A 22,189-nucleotide genomic window follows, 5' to 3' on the forward strand; every position below is an offset into this window, starting at 1 on the left:
TTGATCTTAAACAGGTATCCTTAGCCTGGATTCATCTCCTGACTCATCAGATCTAGATTTCTTTTCACTAGGCATAGACAAAAAGTATTGATTTTTGAGGCCTGACAAACTTTATTTCTAATCCTGAATTAGTCATTTTCCAGTTATATTATCTGGTAATAGAAGAGTTTACTTTTGTATCTCCTACTATTGTTACAAGAATTAATTGAAATAAAGTGTACAAATAATGTGCAAAAATAATGTGTGTATAGAAAGCTTAATATAGAAAGCCATTGTTGTAGTATTGATATGTTCTTCCTCATCTCGACATCTGTGTGGGAGTTGTCCCATTGATCACATTACTTTAAACATATTTGTTTACTTGTCTTGATCCTTGAAGGCAGAGATGATCTTTGTAGATCTCATTGATCTTTGTGTCATTACCATTTAACGCATGAATAGCATATAGCAGACTCTTGGTAACTGAATTAAAAAGAAATATCTGATAGGAAGTGGAAACACTTTACTGTTGTTTAGGAAGCAGTCAAAGCTGGTGATAAAAAGAATTGAAACCTGGACTAAAATATAGAGAAAGAAATAAAAATCAAAGTCTGAGACATGGGGAAGACCTATGGCTAGGGGCCATAAGGTAGAGAAGGAAGGGTTGCAGAGGTGGAGAGACCACTGAGACAGAGGACTGCCATAGAGACTGAGGGGAGAGCTTTTATATGAAGGGCGTGGTTTATGGCATCTCCTGATGCTAGGAGGTCAAGGCCAGTAAGAATTGAGAGGAGGCTTTGGCTGTAAAGTTGTGAGTTGGTAAGTAGTCTGCACGGAAGCCTGACTACACAGGGAATTAGGCCATGAATGTTTGAACAGACAGCAGATAGGATGTGTCAGCTATCTGATATGTGGGGTAAAAGGTAGTAGAGAAATACTGTGGTAGTGGCAGAAAACAGGTTGGGAGGGTCCAGGAAGAGGTGCTGGCTGAGGATCAGCCTTGGATGAAGTGTGGGTGGATGGAGGGTAAGGTAGTAGTTAATTTTAGACTTTCTAAATCCTTGTTGTTGTATTCTTTCTTGTGGAAACTCCCTGCCATCCCTTCTTGTTCTAGATTTGATCTGAGCTGCTGATAGGACCTTGGAATTGGATTTGTTAAGGGGACAGGCTTAGGAGATGGCTGCAGGAATGAGGCGGTACTTTGGACATTTCACATAGTTACTGGTAGCTTGGATTTGCTCAGCTGGTACAAATAGGTATAAGATCTGGGTTGTAATAAACCCATGAGATTACTTGTGAAAGGCATAATCAGCCAGGAGAGGTACTCGGTATAGAATGATGCACTTACTATGATTATTGTTCATCAATGTTCAATTCTTCATGTTGGAGTAATTCAGGGGGGGAACTCCAGGAACAGATAATGTAAATGTTTGGTAATCTTTTATCTAGCTTCTAAACTTGAATAATGATTAAATAGCAAGCTGTTTTTTTTCCTGACTTTTCAAGTGTTTGAATAGTAAAATCAATAATATAAATACTAAGGAGGCATAGCATAAAGATATTAATTATTTTCTAAGTTGTTATCCAAACATTCATGTTGTCACCGTTGTTATTATTATTATTATTTAAATTTATTTTTTAGTTTTAGGTAGATAAAATATTTTATTTTTATGTGGTGCTATGGATCGAATCCAGTGCCTCATGCATGGTAGGTGAGTGCTCTACCTCTGAGCCACAACCCAGCCCTAGCATTTTTATTACTTTTTAAAATATTTATTTTTTAGTTGTAGTTGGACATAATACCTTTATTTATTTTTTATGTGGTGCTAAGGATCAAACCCAAGGCCTCGCACGTGCTAGGTGAGTACTCAACCGCTGAGCCACAACCCCAGACCCCCTAGCATTATTTTTTATCAAATTTCTTCAATTAGGAGAAAAGTTCTAAAGTTTCAGAATTGTTTCTGATGGTTTGAAAAGATAGGTCTGCTTACTTTGGAATTATTGACAGAATTTATTTGTTTGGTTTGCTCCTCCCTGGCCCTATGTTTTGTGTCTTTAGGGACTTTTCATGAAATGGAAGGAGGTCCTACCTTGGGGACAGGAGCATGGACTCTAATGCTTCTTCTCTGAATTCATTAAATTTGATTAGTACAAGGTTTAATTCTTAAAGCTGCATGTCCTGAAGCTTTTATAAAATTAAAGAGATATTTTTTCTTACTTAAAAAAAGAAGATCCAGGGGATATTTTTAACTTACCAGTGATGACTGGTCTTTCTGGAAAGTAGTTTAGACTAGTTTTATGCATATATAATGATGAGCATTTATCTATACAGCTGGGAGAGAGAAATTAACTTTTTAATGAAATTATTTTTTTTCCTTAGGCTATTTGAAATACCTGTAACATCTCAACATTTGGTTTTATCTTGGCTTTGGAGAGATTTCTGTCTTGAAAGTTAGTGCTTTTTCTATTAAGGCTGAGCTACTTTGTTTTGTATATATCAGGCTTTAGACTTTGGGAAAGAGAACAGTAATTTCTTGTTTCTGCCTGTTTATAACAGGGAGCTACATCACAAATTCTATTCTCAAGATTTTTGTATTGGGCGAAAGTCAATTTATTGGTCTGTGTATGTTTAAATTTGTCCGTTCACCCTGTGCCTGTTTCCATAGTTCTAGTCATCAGATGGGGAGCTTTGCTACTGTGATATTCTAGTTGTTTACTTGCCTAGGCTCCTATTGGACTGAAATTCCTAAGGACTTAATTATGTCTTGTTTTTTTTTTTTTGCATTTTTCCAGCACCTAGCATAATCCCTGAATATAGACTTTTAAAATAAATAAATGAATCCTTTCCTGATTTCTAAACTAGAATTTGCTTCATCATCACAGAAAGATAGTGCATACTGAACCTTTCATGCTTTTAAAGCTCTTGGACTTTTGTTGCTGTTGTATCTTCCCAGCTGTAGTTTGTTGTGATGCAGAAATCCTGTCAACTAGGGATTCGAATTGTCTCTAATGAGCCTCTCTCTGCAGAGGTATTTAGTGTGCATAGTTGTGCTCTTGTCTCATGAGATGGTGAGCTCCAGAGAGCTGGGTCCAGGACAGCAGGCACATAGTAGGCAGCTCAGGTCTTGTTGTTTTTTGTTGTTTAAATAAACAGAATGAAGTTCACATTTAGTTCTAGAATCTTTCTAGGTAACTATCCAAAGTTACCAAGTAAAGTCAGTGCCTAAGCTAAAACAAAAGTGCTGGACTTCTGCCTGCTGAGGCCAGTACTCTTCCTTAGATTCTCCTGCTGGGGGTCTTTTAAATTTCCACTTTGTGGTGTGTTCGAGTACTAGTATTGGTGAATGTGGAAAGGAGTAGAGAGTGGGGATAATGGAGAAAACTAAGGTAAGACAGGAGTTGTTAAGAAAGTCATTTGTAATGCTGTGTTTGTTATGGGGAGTATCATGGGGAGGAGGATTCACACATTCTTTAGGGAAATCAGGATGGGGAGTAGAGATGATTGAGGTGACAGAATTGGGTAAGGAGATTCCATGAGCAGAGAACTAAGTCTGGGTCCATATAATCTATTTTGAAGCTACATGTAATAGAGAGTCCAATAAAAGATGATGAAGAACAAAAAGATATTAAACACACAGGATACTACTCCAGCACCACTCAGATTTTGGCACTATGTAGCTAGGGACAGGTCCTGCCCCATTTTTCCATTCTAACAATTGATTTGTTTCTACTAGTATAGGGTTTCAATAATTTTTTTAATATTTATAAAATTCATTAAAATTACAAGTATAAAGAAAATCATGACTTCTCTCTACTATCTTATTTGTTTCCTACCAGCTTGTATTTTTTGAGAACTCTTTTCTCTACCAATAGAGGTTACTAAGAAAATTCATGGTTTGGATTTTTTATGATTTGAATTTTTTTCATAATCACTTTTCCTACTGAATTCATTATTTAACTGTAGATTTTTCATAAAATACTGGGAGTTATATTTTTTCCAGAAAGATACTCAGTCTAGTTACCATGAGAAAATTTTTACTTGTATAAGTGTTCTCCATTTTGAAGCAAAAGATACTGTCAGAGAAGAATCTATCAAGAATGGCTAGAAAAGTTCTCAAGTACTTGTAAAATGAACTTCAAAAGAAGAACTGTACTTGTGAAAGAAGTTTCATTTCTATTTAGACTTTGAGTTACAGTCATTTGAAACTCTTGTGCCTAGTATATTATCCCTAGCTTGATAAATTTTACTGCTGAAGAACCTTATGTTAAGAGAAAATCAAAGGTGGCATCAGTCTCTAAATCTGAAAGCTTGATGTTTCCCTCTTTGGCTTAAATTTATCTCCTGGTGGTGTCAGAACTAGAGGAGATGGTTCCAGTGGTCAGCAACCACAGATTTTGAGCTTCAACATTTTATTCCCAGCAAGGAGGGACAAAGTGATTAATGATATATATATATATATATATATATATATATATATATATATATATATATATATATATATATATTTTTTTTTTTTTTTTTTTTAACCAAGTGGTTAACGATATTGAAAAGCACAAATTTGAAGCCTTGTTTGCTTGCTTATAAAGTACTTCATCTCTAGACTGGAGGGGTCAGAAGGACCCATCTTGGTCTGATTCACCAAGTCACTCCCAGTGCTGCTTTTACAGTACCTGGTATCAAATGAGTTCTCATAAATATCTTTTTCTTTTTTCTTTTTTTTTTTTAAACCTTTTTTTAGTTGTAGGTGGTCACAATACCTTTATTTATTTTTACTTGGTGCTAAGGATTGAACCCGGTGCCTCACACATACTAGGTAGGTGCTCTACCACTGAGCCACAACCCCAGCCCCTCATAAACTTCTTGGCTGAAATGAAGCCTATGTATTTACAGAGTACTTTAGCATATGTTGCTTGTAGTATAATTTTGTTTTTACAGCGACCCTAGGAGATGGGTTAGAAAAAGTATTATTTATTATTTTTAGATAAGAAAACACATTTATCTGGGTATGTTGACAAATACCTAGAATCTCAGTGACGGTGGAAGCCAAGACCAGCCTTAGCAACTTAGTGAGAGAGACCCTATCTCAAAAATTAAGAAGGATGGGGTTGTAGCTTAATGGTAAAGTAACCCTGGTTCAACCAAGAAAACAGATTTAAAGAGACTAAGAAGCCTCACTGAAGGACAGTGAATAATAGGGCCTGAATCTCAAATCTAGATTTTTTTTTTTTCACTTTAAAATTCCACTTCTTGGGCTGGGATCATGGCTCAGTGGTAGAGCACTTGCATAGCATGTGTGAGGCACTGGGTTTATTCTTAGCACTTCATCTACAACTACAAAAAAATATTTTAAAAAATCCCAATTCCCATTTTAATTTTTAAAAAAATCTGTATCAGATTGTTTCTTTCCTCTGGGTCTTAAGCAACCTTGGAGGGAAGTGGGGGTTAGAAAGAGAAAAGGTGTGGCCATGCCATCAGAAACCTCACAGAGGGGCAGAACAGCACTGTGTTAAACATGGAGCCCTGCAGACAGACTGTCTGGATTCTGACCTCAGCTTTGCTACTTGCTGGTTGTATGACCTTGGGTAAGCAAGTGCATCTAACTTTTCTCTGCCTCCATTTCTCATCTGCAAAATGGATGTGTTAGAAGTACTGTTCTCAAAGGATTTGGTATTTGTCAAGTGCTTAGAACAGTGTGTAGCACCTGGTATACGCATTACACAAGTTTTGTTAAATGAACAGGAAGAACTTGCATGATTATCGTAAGCTAACAGACCTTAGAAAGTCATTAGTCTGTGCCACTCAGCTTCTGATGGCAAGCAGCTGAGAGTGACTGCAGTTGTGGTTGCTGAGTCTTCTCAGTCTCTAGCTAGTTGCTTAGATCCCACTCCACCCTCCACTTTTCAGCTGTATTTATTGTCCTCTTCTGGAGCCATGCTTTTTACTGGTCCCCATTCTAAATGTTTTGAAAAACCAATTTTCCAAGAAATGTGCAGTGGTGAATTACTTACCATCTTTCCCCTAACACTTTGATTATAGCTCACACTTTACCTTTCTTCAAATCACACAGCCAAGACATATGCGTGCCATGAGGATTTGGTGTTTACTTACAGTCTATAAACTTGTATAGTTGGCTTATTGTGTGTTTTTATTTATATGTTTAATAACAGTAATGGCAGTTTTTAAGAGCATACTAACTGCTTTACAAGCATCACCTCATTCAATCCTTAAACAGACAGGGTAGTATTATCCTCTTAAGAAAGTGAAGTTTGAGAGGGTATCTTCCCTGAAGTGACATACGTGGTTAAAGGTGGAGCCATGTCTAAACTGTGCCTCCTCAGCCTCTTAACATGCAGCCTCTTTTCTTTTTATGAGAGTGTCAGTTTTAGAATGTTAGTATCTGGGAGACAGGTTCCAGAGCTGTGGAACATAATTTGCATAGTAAACTTTGAAGTCCCAGGCACAATAGATGTTTAATAAATCTGATATTGGAGAAGGGAGAGAGGGATTAATAATAAGCATAATACTGATTTTGATGACAGACTCTGAATTTTCATTTAAAAAAATTCTCAAGTGAGGTGAAATATATTTTCTTCTAGACGTAGTCTTGGTTTTTAGCTAGATGAAGTGATCCAACATGTCCATGTGTGTCTCTCAGCTCTGCTACATTGGAACCCTTCTTTTTCTTCTCTTATCAGATGTCTGACCTGTTTGCTTTGCTTTTGTATGTTGCTCTTAGACCAGATGGCAGTACAGGTCATTCTATGTGCTATCTTTGTCCTTTAATTTTAAATTAAAGCTACTAACAGAATGAATTCAGCAGAGCTGATTGGTTTATCCCAGTATATGCCTTTTCTAATATTATTAACTTTTTCTTAAAATGATTTAGTTCCAGGCACATCGTAGATGTGATAGTGACATTTCATTAGAACTTTGGATATTGTCTTAATCCTTACAGATCTTCTGTATCTTCTACCCTCATAGACTTGTTTATGCCATTTTAAAATTAAATGCAGATAAGAGAATCATTTAAAACCTAGAATTTTGTCTCCCCCCCAAAAAATATAGAATTATTTAATAAGTAACCATTAATCTTGCTTTTTCTATTTTTAATTGAAGTTCCAGAAGAAAACATCGCAACTATGAAGTATGGAGCCCAAGTTGTAAAAGGGGAGCTGAAGTCTGCCTTATTAGATGGTGATACTCAAAATTATGATTTGGATCACGGATTTTCTAGGCACCCAATTGATGATGACTGCCGTTCAGGCATTGAGATTAAGCTAGGCCAGCCATCCATTATCAATCACATACGGATACTCCTGTGGGACCGGGACAGCCGGTGAGTCATTAGAGAGAAACGGATATTTATGTTTGATGGAGGTAACCTAACTTTGTGGCCATCTACTTTGGTTTTACAGATTTTAATGATTCATTTTAGTCATCATTCTGATGTTTATCTTGAAGCTAGTTCTGTGGGAGGAGTTAATGGTTATATTCCTTTAAAAACATGGAATTTTTTTTTCCTACTTAAAAAAGTAGTGAATATGTGTTTATTGTGGAAAATATCAAGAAGTACTCAGAAGAAAATAAAAATTGCTAGTAATCGTTCCACCCATTATTCAGTTTTGCATGTATTTAACTAGTGTGTTTAAATCATGCCTAGACACACACACACACACACACACACACACACACACTCATAACACCTGCATATAGTATTACAAAATAAAGATAAAGATAGGATTTACAAAAGTTAACTTCACTTTTTAATTAATACATTTTAAACATTCTACCCTTTTGAGGATATTCCTCTAAAATGTTACTTTCAATGGTAGTCTTATATTGTACCTTTTAGGTTAACATTATTCACTCAATTCCTTACGTTTGGATTTTATAACAACCTTTTACATGCATTTTATCCTATGGATGAACAAATTGTCTTTTAGTATGTGGATAAATATCCTCCTCAAAACAAAAGAAATTTGTGAAAAAATTTGTTGTGCTCCAGCCTGGGACCCATGTTCCTCAGTGGTTTCAGGATTTTGCCTTCCAGCCACTGGGATACTTTCACCCACAGTGGTTTCTAGGGTCCATCCATGATGGCAGAAGTACCAGAACTGAATTGTCTTGCTGCTGCTTATCATTGACCTAAACCCTCCCTCCCAGGAACGGGGCCCTATTTTAGCCTTTTTGACCTGGTCATGAAGCGCTTAGTGGTAATGGTGATGATGCCCTGAAAGCCTCACGGGGCATAGTGTGTTTCTCCTGCGAGGCCGCTGCCCTCGCCTCTTGGGCTATTTGAGTCATGTATAAGGGAATCTCTGAGATGAGCTGGGATTTTGCAGGTGTGTGGGTGGACAAGGTCCCTGGGTTATCACTTTTGGTTTCCTTTTTATTAATATATATCCTGACATGTGTCTTGGTGGATATGATTTGATGTTTAATTGTAAAAGTGGAGCTAACTCACCTCTCATTTCCAAGAGTCTCTGATTAATAATAACAATATAATGATAATATTTATATGAAACTTTTTATTACTTTTATGTGGTAGGCATAGTTCTAAAAGCTTGAACATTTGCCCATCTAATTAATGATGAAATTAATACAAAAGTACAAATTAATAAGAAATGGTTTGTGTATTTGAAACACAGAGTACTTATCATTGTTTTCATAATATTAAATATAGGCCACTTTGTTTAAATATCTGTGTTATATTCACTGGCGCTTAACTTTACCATGGAACTGTTCTTTTCTCACAAAAATTGTTATCATTATAAGCAGAGGTGAAAAATTCAAAATCTTAAGCCAAAAAGATTTTGACATGTTGTAAAATTATATCCCGGATTACTGATAACCCAGAGAGGTTCAATAAAAGGTTATAACCAGTTTGAGACTGAGTGATAAAATGAATGGGAGGTGAGGGTACAGCAGAAAATGAGGGGATGACACAAAATAAGCTGACCTTTTCTGGTCACAACTGTAGGTTGCAGGCTGACATTTATGGTCACCTAAATCTTCCAAGATTGTTCCTGTTGATATTACAGTACAAGTAATAACTGCATCACAAATTTAAATTTGGCTTTATGACAAGGAATATAGATTTGTCGAGTATGGGACCAGCATGTAATGGTGTAGGGTAGCTGACTTGGGGAGGATGATGGGTTATTTTCATTACTGCCAGGTTATTAGCTGGCTAGGTTTAAGTTGTATCCAAAGGAAACACTCATTATCTCTTCACCCATATCATTTATTTTTTTGCAGGCTGCTTGTGTGTGCTGGATGGTAGGAGACAGAGAGGCGGCAGGATATACACTAGCCTCTGTGGGGAACCATTCCAAGTTGGCTTTCCCCCAAGAGGGGAGGGCTAAGCACTAGACCAGGGACTTAGTGCTTCTCTGTTTTCTTTTTCCTCCCCTCTCTTCTCCCTATCAGCTCTATTAATCTGCTAATATGGTGTGACCAAGACATCCTGGCCATATTTGAAAAGGAACAAATGTCTTGCTTGCTTTTGATATTTACTGAGCTGTGGTCCTTGCTCTTAAGCAGTTTGTGATTTGATGAGGCAGACAGACGAGCTGAGAGAGAATTCTAATACACTGTGGTGAATGATACAAAAGAGGGATATATGTAATTTTCATTGTTATAAAAATTTGTTGTACAGAAAATATAATTAGTTAATTCTATATTTTTGGTACTTTTTAACATTTTATTTAAGTATAGCTTAGTATTGTTGTTTTAATGTCTTTTCCCCCTGTCTTTTCCCTTTTGATTCATAGGTCTTATTCCTACTTTATTGAAGTGTCAATGGATGAACTTGATTGGATCAGAGTGATAGATCATTCGCAATATCTATGTCGGTCTTGGCAAAAGTTGTATTTTCCAGCTCGTGTCTGCAGGTTAGTTCTCATGGTTAATAAGTGATTTTGATTTTTATTTAAGGAGATTTGAGCTTTGAGATGGAGACTGCATTTTTCTGTGTTGTGGAAGAAGTTTTTCAGGGTATCAACTACCAAATACAACCCAAGGGAGAAAAAACTTAGGGAAAATATGGAAAATTATGCACCTTAATATTTAGAATGCAATATAGAACTATTCAACATGCCTTTTACCATATTTATGTGCAAAAATGTGAAGAATGAGAAGGGACAGGGAACACTTTGAGAAGTGGAGATACCTTTGAAACTCCCTGCTGTACATGGAAAGCAGACTCAGTTAGGGGCGTGTTCTTCCCAGGGAAGCCAGGAGAGACTTCTGGAGGCTTTTCTGGCAATGCTTGGGCCAGTAGGAGGTTTTTGGATAATGGGTGCATGTGTTCTGTCTTCTATGTCCGTGGCTAGATGGAGTTGACAGAACAGGTGTTTTAGGTGGGATTGGGTCTGGGGCCTGGATTACTCACTGCAGGACTCCATATCCACACCCTCCCTCCCACCGTAGCACCTCAGCTTCTGTTATTGTTAAGGTACTGCTGCCTCAGGTGAGATTGTTTTTTAAAATATTCTTTTTAGATGTTGGATGTGGATGGGCCTTTATTTTGCTCATTTATTTATATGTGGTGCTAAGAATTAAACCCAATGCCTCACACATGCAAGGCAAGCACTCTACCACTGAGCCACAACCCCAGCTCCAAGATTGTTTTTAAAAAGCTACTGTTCTAATATTTTGTATTCTCCCTTTAGGTTTAAATCATTATTTAAAATAACTTTCTGAAATTCTACAAAACTTACCAAAATTCAGTTGGAAATGGAGAAAGTGCTTAAAGGCCTCTGAAATTCTGTAGTTTTATTCTTTTGTTGTTTTCATGATGAAATTGCTCTCAAACATTTCTTTAAATTTTTTTTTTGTAGTTGTATATGGACAGAATGCCTTTATTTGTTTTATTTTTATGTGGGTGGTAAGGATCAAACCCAGTGCCTCACACATGCTAGCTAGATGCTCTGCCACTGAGCTATAGCCCCAGCCCTCAGATATTCTTCACATTCAAGTAAAAGATCAGAGGCAGAAAACCCTTGATTCATTTAATCAGCTGTGACAGGGAGAGAGGGGAAAGGATATGACTGGAGTAACTAGAGAGAATGTGGAGCTGGTTCTTCCCCAGCTCCCCTGCAACCCCAGCTGACTTCCACTGTGACTGAGAGGATGTTCCACAGCACTTCATCTCCTGGTCAGAAGTTGCCGTCATACTTGTTACACTTACAGGTTAATGGCATAGGGCTGAACTCTTCAGCCTGAGTACTCCCAAAACCTTTCAGCCTCTAGTACTGCAAAAAATGTTGCCTGCTTTTTTTTTTTTTTTTTTTTTTTAATGTGTAAGACTGGACATAATATTGTTCCTCAGAATATTTGTTCTATCCTCTTGTATGAAAATGAAAAACATCAATTTTATTTCCCCAAAGACGGACTAAAGTGACTGAGGTCTGACATTTCTTTTATCACAGAAGTTTTGAATGGATTAAAATAAGAGGGACAAGAAATTGAGTGAAGATGCCATATCTCTGAGCTGTCTGGGCATTTGTGGAAAGTGAAAGAGGGGACCCAACGTGGAGGAGGAGATCAAGTCTACATTGACTTGGCTTATTATGGTCTTATTGGATTAAAAAATAAGCAGGATAACAGTCAAACCATCTGATATATGGAGTGTATTGGATTTGAAATCCTAAGAATATGAATCCCAGAACAAATCATCATGGCTATAATACCAGCCAGGACAGTCTGTGTGCTCTACCCACCTCACAGCCTGTAGTCACGATCTCTGCCTTTTAGAAAACATACTTTCCTTTATGTATTAATGGGTATTATTTATCCTTCTCTTCTTTTGTCTCTCCTGTCTGGCCTTGACTTTGGTAGTATAGTTTTTATGTGTTTAGACCTTGATTGCATTTATGATGCTAGCTTTTGTCTTGGTGTAACAGCTCCCTGCTCTGAAAAAAATTGACCCAAGGTGGTATTCACGATGGTGTTAATAAGAAAAGGAAGGAGTCTTGATACCCACATTACTGAGATATATTTTTAAAAAACCTTATCACTTTATTAACAGCTACATATTTCATAAACTAAGCCTTTGGTAATTTTTAGAGTTTTGATAGTATTTTTAAATGAATCTAAGAATAAGTTTCTATTGATTATCTAAGAAGGTCTTGGTGTTTCTAATGATCATTTATGGAGTGTCTAAACAGTGATCAACACACACTTCTTTCAGGAGTTTCACTTGGCAAATAAAGACTATATTTCCTTAGCATGTTAAATGTTCAGTTTACATTATGTTAATTTGTGTGTGTGTGTGTGTGTGTGCGCGCGCGCGCGTGTGTGTGTGTGTGTGACCTTTTCTCTTCAGTGTCCTTTGCAAGTTTGTCTTGCTTCTGATACTAAAATTACAAGCGTTTAGAGGCAAGAAGTATAGATTCTAATCTTTTAGCATTTTGCATAGTACTTAGACTGTTTCCTTGTGTGCAGTAGATATTCTGTAAACCTGTACTTTTCAGTACAGGTTTCATGGTGTCAAGGCACCATGTAAGGAAGAGAAAGTAACATGAATACGTATATATGTTCTTTGGTAGATTTTATCCGTGTATTCATTAAGGCGAGTATGAATTCTGGAAAACTACCTAGAAGAGTAAATGGTTCTATACTCTTTGCAAAGGTCACTTTCCTTCTGTTCTTCAGGAAAGTGAATTTTGAGGTTAATCTTGAAGGATATAACTGTAATGTATTGATGAAAGATTTTGTTCATTGCATTCACAGAAGAGATACTCCATGAATTGGGGAAAGGGAGATTACTCAGTCCTCTTTCTAAGTCCAGTAAAAACTGAATAGAAATCATCATTGTAATAGAAAAGCTATGGGCTGTGGAGTCAGAACCTCTCTCAGATCCTGATCTCATCTCTTGCTGACATTGTGATGGAGTTGTGTCTCTGAGCCCTGGTATCTGCAATCTTAAGGAACAGAAGCAACACCCTCTTTAGGGAGAGTTGCATGGCAGCATATTTACAAGTACTGAGCACAGTACAGTGCTTGATTAGAAACAGAGGCTCAGTAAGTAACAGTTATTTTTATTATTTTTTCTAATTTCTGAGACTATCAACTGGTGTTTGATCTTCAGAGGAGAATCATCTTGCCATTTTCTTTGGCCATGCTGACTTTCACTCAGAGGACACTGTTCCTTATTTCAGGAGCCATGTCTTTTCAGCATTTGATTTCGTCAGTCTGTATGTAGCAGTCCAAAACAAGTCTTAAAATAGTTCTCTTTATCTTAACAATCTGCCCAGTTTTGTGTGTTTCCAGCAGTTTTTATATATTTTATTTTTGATAAAATATTTTAAAAAGTTTTTGTAAAATACATAGTATAACATAAAATTTGGCATTCATATATCTTGTGCAGTGTAATTCAGTCAGGATTTACCTTGCTAAGATAGTGGATGTTATCTAATAGCAGTAAGGATAATGTCAGGCATCAAAGCTAGTGATTGCTCCAACCATGATAGTGAGTGGAGGGAAATGATTTACTCTTTGTAAGCTCTTTTTAGGGATCTTTGTGGGTTAAGTGGAAGCTGTTCTATGTAGCCTAAAACTTAGACCAATCATCCCCTTTAGTTCCTAGCCGAAGATGAAAGGGGCTTATCAATTCATGTGCAATCTTTTATATGCTCTCAGAACTGTATTATGTTTTGTCAGCTGTTTCTTTCTCAGGAAGGCAATTTATGCTTTACCCTGATCTGCAAGCTTCACATTGCCATCTTGGTATCTAGTGAGCTCTCTCCTAGTCCTTTCCATAGTTTTTGTACATTGTGGAGACTAGGACTGAAGAGAAAATAACAGGAGTGGCAAATATTGTGTACCTTGGGGATTTTTAAAAAAATAATATCTAGCTGTTTCTCAACTTGCTGTTAATTTATCAGCAAATAATATTGCTGAAATATAAGAAGACTTGATAACACCGTTGCTGTAACAAAACATCTGAGCCTGTTTGGCTTATAATTCTTGTTGCTGGAAAGTCTGTGCAACCTGGTGCCAGCCATCTAGCAAGGGCCTCCATGACTATGTCAAAACATGGTGGGAAAGTGGAAAGAGAAATGGCCATGTGTAGAAAAGGCCAAGCACATGGAGGGCCATTACGTCAGAACAATCCACTCTTGTGAGAATCAGCCTGATCCTGTGAAAACTACATTAATCCCTTCCAGGGTGGTGTCCCATGACCTAATCACCTTCCAGTAGGTCTCACCTCTTAAAACTCCACCCCCTCGAAACTGTTAGACTGGGGACCAAGCTTCTATCACATAAACCTTTGGGAGACATGCAGAATATGTCCAGACCATAGTAGCTTCCATGACTGGTGGCTGGAATTGCAAATGTGATTTTGGGGTAAAACCTGAGAGCTGAGGGAGAAGAATAGTAGAGCTAAAGGCAAAGTTCTCAAAGAGATGAGACTGGATGGCAGAAGTACTTACCTACAAGGGCTGGTCAGAGAGACGAGGAGAATTGGAGGAGGGTAGTTTACTGAAGCCAAGGCAGATGGGCTTGAGAAAGGTACAGCTTGACCACATGGCACGGCAGGGTGAACCTGGTTAGTGCAAAACATGGTTTCTTTCTTATGTTTTTAATTGTCAGATGGAAATGTCTTTTATTATAATATTATCATGTAGCATATATTTTAAATATCGATAAAACTTGTCCTGTGGAAAGGCTTTATCCAGTTTTTTTCCAATTGCATGTGAAAATACCTCTTCCTCATCAATGCAGGCATTGTTAACTTTGTGCCAGTGTAATTAATTATGGTTTGTAAGATCTGCCTTTTTTTTTTTTTTTTACTTTTTTTGACTTTGACAGTGAGTTAAAGTAATTTTGTTACTTCTTATTTAAAAAAATATTTTCTTGTGCATATTTTTTATGGATTATTTTCTTTTTTGCTGTGAGAACTGTGCATAGATATATTGATACATCTATGTGTATATATCACAGGAATTATCTTTTTGCCTATCATGTATGGTGTAATTTTTATTAATTTTTAGTGTTTTATTCATATTTTCTGCCATATTGAACGTTTTTAAAATTTTTACTTTTAAAATTTACTCAAATCTGTCTTTTTAAATGATTTCTTGTTTTATAGTATATTTAGAAAAGTATTCCTTATTCCTTACTCCATCATTAAAGAATGCTATATATCTCATATATTTCTTCTACCACTTAAATTTTTTTCTCTCTCTACATTAAATGTATCCAGAATATTTTCTGCATATATTTTCAGGTAAGACCAGTCAGTTGAAGAAAACCATTCATTTAATAATGATTTCTTACCACATTTCTTAGTGTGAGTGGCTCTATTTATCATGTGCTGAATTCCAGCCTATGTACTTCTGTGTTCCATTGATTTCTTTGACTATCGTAGAATGTTTTAATTATTGTAGTTTCCCTCCACTCCATTTTCCTCTCTTTTTTACAATGAGAAATTACAATGTGCCAAATGTGTCTTAGAAAAAAGAAAGGGTGTTACAGATGCCAGCCTGTCTTCTGGTCTGGGGGGGGGGGTTACATTAGAGGCCGTAGTGATGATAAACATCTCACTGGAATGGTTCTGTTTTCACTTACAACAAGAAACTTAGGCATGCTTCACCAGCCAAGGAAATAGAGATTTCTCCTCATTTATCCATGTGTTTATTCACTCACTTATTCAACGAAAGGTGCCTACTTTGTGCTGTACTTTGTGCTCAGTACTGCGGTCATAACACTGAAGAAGACCCCTGGGGTTTCTGCACTCATGGAATTTGGGAGAAACAGATATAAACAACATCAGAACACAAGCATTAGGAAGATGGCTTTGTATAGTGACAGGGTGAAGGGAGGGAGGTTGTATTTTAGGGAGGGTAGTCAGGGAAGGCCAGAGAGGGGAGTGGGTATTTTAAGGGAGATGAAGGGAGTGACATTTCTGGTAGTTATTTTCGACCCTTAGGCTTTCCCGGGTGTAGTGGAATTTGGAGTGGCTGGTCTACTGTGGGAGGCCTCATTAGATGAATACTAAAACTGTTCTGGTTTTTGCATAAGGTACTTTTATCTCCTTTATTGCTACCATACATTCCAGGTTTCCCCCTCATCCCTGCCATCATTAGATGCAGCATAACTTTTTTCACCCATTCTCGTTGGATTCTAGTACCTACACTGTGCTGCAGATCTAGGAGACTTAAACAAATGAGAAAATAAGCATGCTATTTATGGAAGCGTCCTCCCTCTGCCATATTAACAGTGTATCAAAGCCTGCATGTCTTCTTTCTTTTCTCTTTTGTTGCCTATGGCTCCTTAACTGGGTGTTGATACATTTATTTACTTTTAAAGGTAGGCACCTTCACATTATTTAGTGGTTCACCAGGAGGGTTTAGAATCCTAGCAAAAGTTATGCTGAGCCTTTACTTTCTTTATGTATTTGGAGAGCTTCATAATTTAAGAAATGCCTTATTCAGATGTAAAAGAAGCAGGAATAATTTTACCTTGAAAAAATGGATTGACTTCAATCCAGTTTCAGTTTTTCCTCTACCAAGAACTTGAATATTATAATTGAACTAGCATAGAGCAACCCTTCTTACAGAGGAACATTTTCTTCTAAGAATGCAAAGCAAAATGTAGCCACATGGTGTCGCTAAATTATAACAATTTTACTTAGAGCCAAAGAGAATTTGAAATTTTTTTTATAAAATCATATTTAAATATAAATTGTTCTGAAGCCTGTGATTTGTGAAATAACATGTGAAACTATTTGTACTATTTAAGTCTTCCTACTGATGTGGAGCATTAATTATGCCCTGAGTCCGTAAATGTACATTCAGGTGCTGGCTAGCCCTGGAGTCGTCATCTGCAAAGCATAGTCTGTGGGCTTCTGCGGTACCGTTGTTCAGTTCATATAAATACGTTTTTTAACCTTCTTTTGGAATTTTAAAATAAATAGAAGAGTAACTTAAAAGGAAATATATTCATTAAATATTTATGAGGAATCAGAAAAGAGAAGAAAGGAGGAATGAGGATAAGGAGAGACAGGGTTGCAGGACCTCAGGGATGGGCAGGAGGGGAGCAGTCAAACATTTTTATTGAACATTTGCCATGGGTCAGGCAAATGCCATTCTCCTAATAGCCTTATGAGAGAAAAACCACTATCTTAACCGTACAAATGAAGAAATTGAGCACTGGAAAAGCTGAATTTATAACCAGATCTCTCTGGCTCCACAGTTGTCCCTTGCCACTGCTGGATGTAAGGTAAAGAAATAGCTGGGCTTGGCTGGGGGTGTGGCTCAGTGACAGCACCTTACCCTGCACCAAGCCCTGGGCTCAGTCCCCACCACCAAATGAATAAAAGGGAGGGAGGAATAGCTCTGTTTTGGCACAGGAGACCTAGAGCCCAGAAGAAGGCTTGCTGCCTCTTTAGGAGGAGCGGTTTCCAGGAATGCTGGGAGAGAGGCCAGCCGTGACCATACTTTGGTGCTGGTCACAGGCACCCAGACTATAAGCGCACACATACTAATAATGATGAACAATTGAGGAAGTTTCCTTTTTAAAAATTCTCCAAAGAGAGTGTGGCAATCCTTTATCTAGATGTGTTTTGTCAGTTTGTCAATAGAGCTTTGAATTTTCCTGCCCCTTTGTTCCCCTTAAGATCATTTTAGACTTTGTTATTACAGAGTGAACCTGATGTTCTTTACTCCTGGTTTGTTGTGCTTTGGCTGTTTATAAACAAATTTCATTTATTATGATTGAATTGCAGTTTTTTTTAGTTGAGAAATTATCTGTTATTTTTACCTAGAATCTTCTTATTTTCTTATTAAGAAAAGAAAAAAAAAACCCACAACAAAAAACCCCACTGTGTTTTATATTCAGTAAGACCTTTGAGAAATGGCTGTTTGTGCATAAGTTATTCAATTGAATCCAGGCTTTTTTGTTTTGTTTTGTTTAAAGGATAATAACATGTTGAGATCCTTTTGTGTGTAGTGGGGGGATTGGAACAGGAGAAAATAGATCAGGGTTGTCCTTTTCTTTTTGCATTTTGTTTTACAATTTTAGAATATAAATTAGTGTCTTAATAAGCCCATACCATGAGATGATGTTAATGACACTAATAACCCATTATTATTATCATAAACAGCCGTTGTCTGATTTTCGTTCTAGAAGGATACAAACTATATTTGGTTCTGCGAACAGTTGCTTCCCAAGCAGTTAGGCCTAGGATTAAGTTCAAATTGAACCTCCCTAGTGAATCATTAAACATCCTTTTTTTTTTCATATTGTCCCTCAATACCACTTTTATTACTGATAAGAGTTATTTATTCAGACATTCACCTGACAGGCATTTATTGAATACCTGCTGTACTTCAGGGATCTGGTTTAGGTACCAAGACACAGTCCCTCTCAAGAATTTAATAATATAGTGGGGATGACAACTTTCTAAAAACCGATAAAGTAAAATATGATAGGAGTGATAATAGAGATATACAAGGATGCACTGGAGCATAATTATGGGTGGTCCTACTGCAGAGAGGATTTGAACTGAGTTTTAAAGGACCTAGATATCATTCAGGCAAATAAGGGAGAAAGGGTCTTCTGTATTCAGGACAGTTGTCATAGGCAGACCCTGCATTGGATTTGGCCAAATCTAAACCCCTCACTCAGAGCTCGCCACCATTGGGTCCTCTGCTTCCCTACCTTTGTCTTTTTGTTTCTTATGGAAAATACCCCTTTTGTGCCACCTATCAAAATGGGCTATTTACCATTTGCCCACTCATACCTTGTCCCTGTGTCCCTAAGCTCAGAGAATATACATGAATGACAGTCTCCTCTGACCATTGATACATGTGTCAGATATCTGGGATTTACTTGGTATTAGTTAAAGTTATGTTTTTAAAATCTTCTTTGAATAAGATTAAGACTCCCTGCAAAGAACTCTTAATTGGGGTATTGTCACAGAGAACAGTGAAAATTCCTAAGAAGGGAAGAAAAGTCCCCTTTTAGAGACAGGATTTGAGCTAGTGTCTCTTTTGCTAAGCAAAATAATACATTCTTTAGGTTCTTCACTTTGGGGCATATGCTGCATGTGAGGAAGTGAATATTCATGTATGAGTGTTCATATTCCAGATCTCCTTTTGGAATTTATTTTGGTACTACTGTTCTCCCAACATTTATTAATGAAACTTAGGAAACAACGATGGCATATACGGAACTATTAGGCCTGAGATGGTGGGTCTGTCAGGTAGAAAGCAAGGAAAAGAATAGAAAGCAAAGCCACCAAGAACCTTGGGCTCCTAAGTGTAAGCCAGGGCCTCTGGCACAGGGAATAGACACAAGTGAGCCATAGAACTGGGAAGAGGACCCAGGAACTAATGAAACCTTGAGGAATAGTTTCCAGGATCTCCCATCCACCTTCTAGAGGGGATAAGAGTGTTCTCAATGAAACGAACTTCATTGACTTCAGTTTTTATGAGACAAAGAAGATAGAAGGACAGCTAGATCTTGGAGGTAAAAAACCAAACTTGGACTCAGATTTAGTGTGAATTACATAGTCATTTTCCAGTCCTGTTTCCTTTGGAAATGGTAATCCAAAGAAGATAATGGTTTCAGTAGTTAATACATTTATTGGTGGAGAGTTAGGCCTAGGTACATTCAGATTTCACCCCACTCTGCCTTGCAGTGATTGCTCTGACCTTTCATAACATTTATAGCTTGAACTATCTAATTTAGCCATTAATTATATATATCTTGTGTACTTCTCTAATGATTTTGTGGTCCATGGACCTTGCTCTTATATTCCTTTGGTAGAAGTTCATCAGATCTCTTTTTGGGTCTCTTTAGATCTCTTAACATCCCTGAATGCAGTTGCCTGGATAGTAATCAATTTTTCTGGAAAAAATCCTTTTAACGCTGCTGTTTTTTTTTTTTTTCCTAGTGTTAGAAAGAGATACCAGGAAACAAGATTTTATAATATTTCACTCCACAGAAATATGTTTAAAGAGAACTGCACGTACAAGTCCCATGGTTAATAAAATCATCAGAGCTTTCTCAGTGATCATTATAAATGGTACAAGTTCCCTAGATCAGGGTGCTCTCTGTGGATAGGAAGTTAGCTCAGGGGAGAGTGGACCAGAAGTAAAACCAGATTGCCTGTCAGCTGCCAGAAATTCTGGGCAGAGTGCCAGGCTTGGTTCACCTTCTAAAAATTCATCTCCCAGTATGAAAATAGAGGGCTCGATCCCTGCAGGGAATGGTGGTAGCATGAACACTTGGACTTCCTTCAGCCAGAGTGTTTTATTGATGCAAAAAAAGGGATGGGGGAGCTGGACAGTGTGGACTGGTGGCTTTGACCTCATTTAGGAGCTGTAATATTTTCTTTAGCAGCCTTACTTCATTATGTTTCAAATTATAATTTTATAAGTTAATAATTATTCCTCCAAATAATGTGGGTCATATATACCCATGAATATGTGCTGCCTGTTAGGAAGCTATAGGTTTAATTTCTAATAGTCATAGAAATTCTGCGCACATTATAAAGCTATTAGGATGTAACAGCTGTTTTAGTTCATTTCACCCTGCAAAAGAAATGTGATGCAGACTGAAATGATCAGTAATTATGTATTTTGAAAGCTAAACCTCCAGTTATAGAAAGAGCTAATTTACACATTAGATACTGATAAAACTACAGTATGCTGTGAGTTTCAAAGTTACTGTTATCTCCTGCCTAAGACTATGAAAGCGAATCAGTGCCAAAAGACATTTTTCTTTCTTTGAAATCCTCTTTTGCATTGCCCATTGTAATTTTGGAGTTGCAAATCAACAGTAACGAAAAACTGCTTGATATTTTTCTAAAGAAAAAAATTAGAAAGACTGTTAGAAGGAGTAGGATTTAGAAGGGTTTTATTTTATGTCTGTTGATCAGTGACTACCATCTGCCTTCCATTTAATGTTGTAGGAGCTTGCATGCGTTTCCCAGTTCTGAACAGATGATGTGCATGGTTTGTTGAGATATATGTGTATTCTAGATGTGTGTGTGTGTATATATACCTACAGTGCTTAAAATCACACTTGAAGTGTAAAACAGATAATGAGTCTCCATTTTGGGCTAATTTGCATATTCATCTCTTGTACATAAAACAAAAGACTACAATGACACTGATTTTCTTCTCTACTTCAGAATCAGCACTAACCAGCTGTCAACAAATATTTTGATTAAACACTTTTCTTTATTGGGGGAACTTTGGGGCATATTCTTTGTGTATAAACATATTGTTTTCTTTGATTTCAAGGGACATATTTTCAGTATGATTCATGAATACATCACACCGGTAAGCTGTCACACACACAAATATATTTTTCTCTGTAAACTTCCATTTGCCATTGATTTCTCTGGGGCAAAAATATGGTTAAGAACAATATTCCGACTAAGGATATTTTCTTGAAATCAAGGTGGTGAATGTATAAACCTGCTTTAAGTGAACTAAAAAAATTAAGATATGGATTAGAAAGTTGATTTTTTTTTTCATGAGAGTTTTAAAGAAGAGTTAACAATTCCACTAATGCATTTGAAATACAGTTTGACAAATATGACATATGTTCACTAGAATATAGGATGCATATTTTAGTGTTTTAAATATAATCATACTTAAACATGTTATTTACAAAAGTAGTTTTCAGATAGTACATGCTATTTTGAAACCTTGCATGTATACCTTTATATTTAGTGTGGCTGTCATTCTTTGTTAGTACATAAAAATATGATTTTTTCTTTTTAAAAATAGCAGGTTATTCTAAATGTACTGTTGTTCGCAACCATCTCCCCGTTGAGGAATATTTAGGATGATTCTGGCTTGTGGTATTTGCCGTTTGATTATTTGTAAGCCAGAAGAGTCAAAGGATTACAATTATATTAAATTGTGAAACATCCTGTTTTGGTGGCTAATGCCTATAATCCCAGTTACTTGGGAGGCTGAGACAGGAGGATTGCAAGTTTGAGACCAGCCTCAGCAACTTAACAAGACCCCATCTCAAAATATTACCTTTATATTTAGTGTGGTTGTCATTCTATGTTAGTATATAAAAATATGATTTTTTTTTTAAAGTAGCAGATTTTACATGTTGATACTGATAAAACTACAGTAAGCTGTAGCTGAGGGTATAGCTCAGTGGTAGAGCAAGTCCTCAGTATCACAAACAAAACAAAACAGATGAAACGTATTACCACATGCCATCCAAGAG

The 22,189-nt window shown here is 36.9% G+C and overlaps 1 protein-coding gene across 2 annotated transcripts in view; it reads left to right on the plus strand.

Moving 5' to 3' along the window:
- Btbd9 (BTB domain containing 9) overlaps positions 1 to 22,189 on the plus strand; it is a 398,183-nt gene that overhangs the window by 50,295 nt on the left and 325,699 nt on the right. For both annotated transcript variants that reach the window (XM_076858778.1, XM_076858777.1), the window contains exons 5-6: positions 7,097 to 7,316; positions 9,754 to 9,873. In XM_076858778.1, the coding sequence (XP_076714893.1) occupies positions 7,097 to 7,316; positions 9,754 to 9,873 (340 nt within the window). The remainder of the gene's footprint in view (positions 1 to 7,096; positions 7,317 to 9,753; positions 9,874 to 22,189) is intronic.

The sequence above is a fragment of the Callospermophilus lateralis genome, chromosome 6, assembly GCF_048772815.1.
Source record: "Callospermophilus lateralis isolate mCalLat2 chromosome 6, mCalLat2.hap1, whole genome shotgun sequence".
Classification (NCBI taxonomy): Eukaryota; Metazoa; Chordata; class Mammalia; order Rodentia; family Sciuridae; genus Callospermophilus; species Callospermophilus lateralis.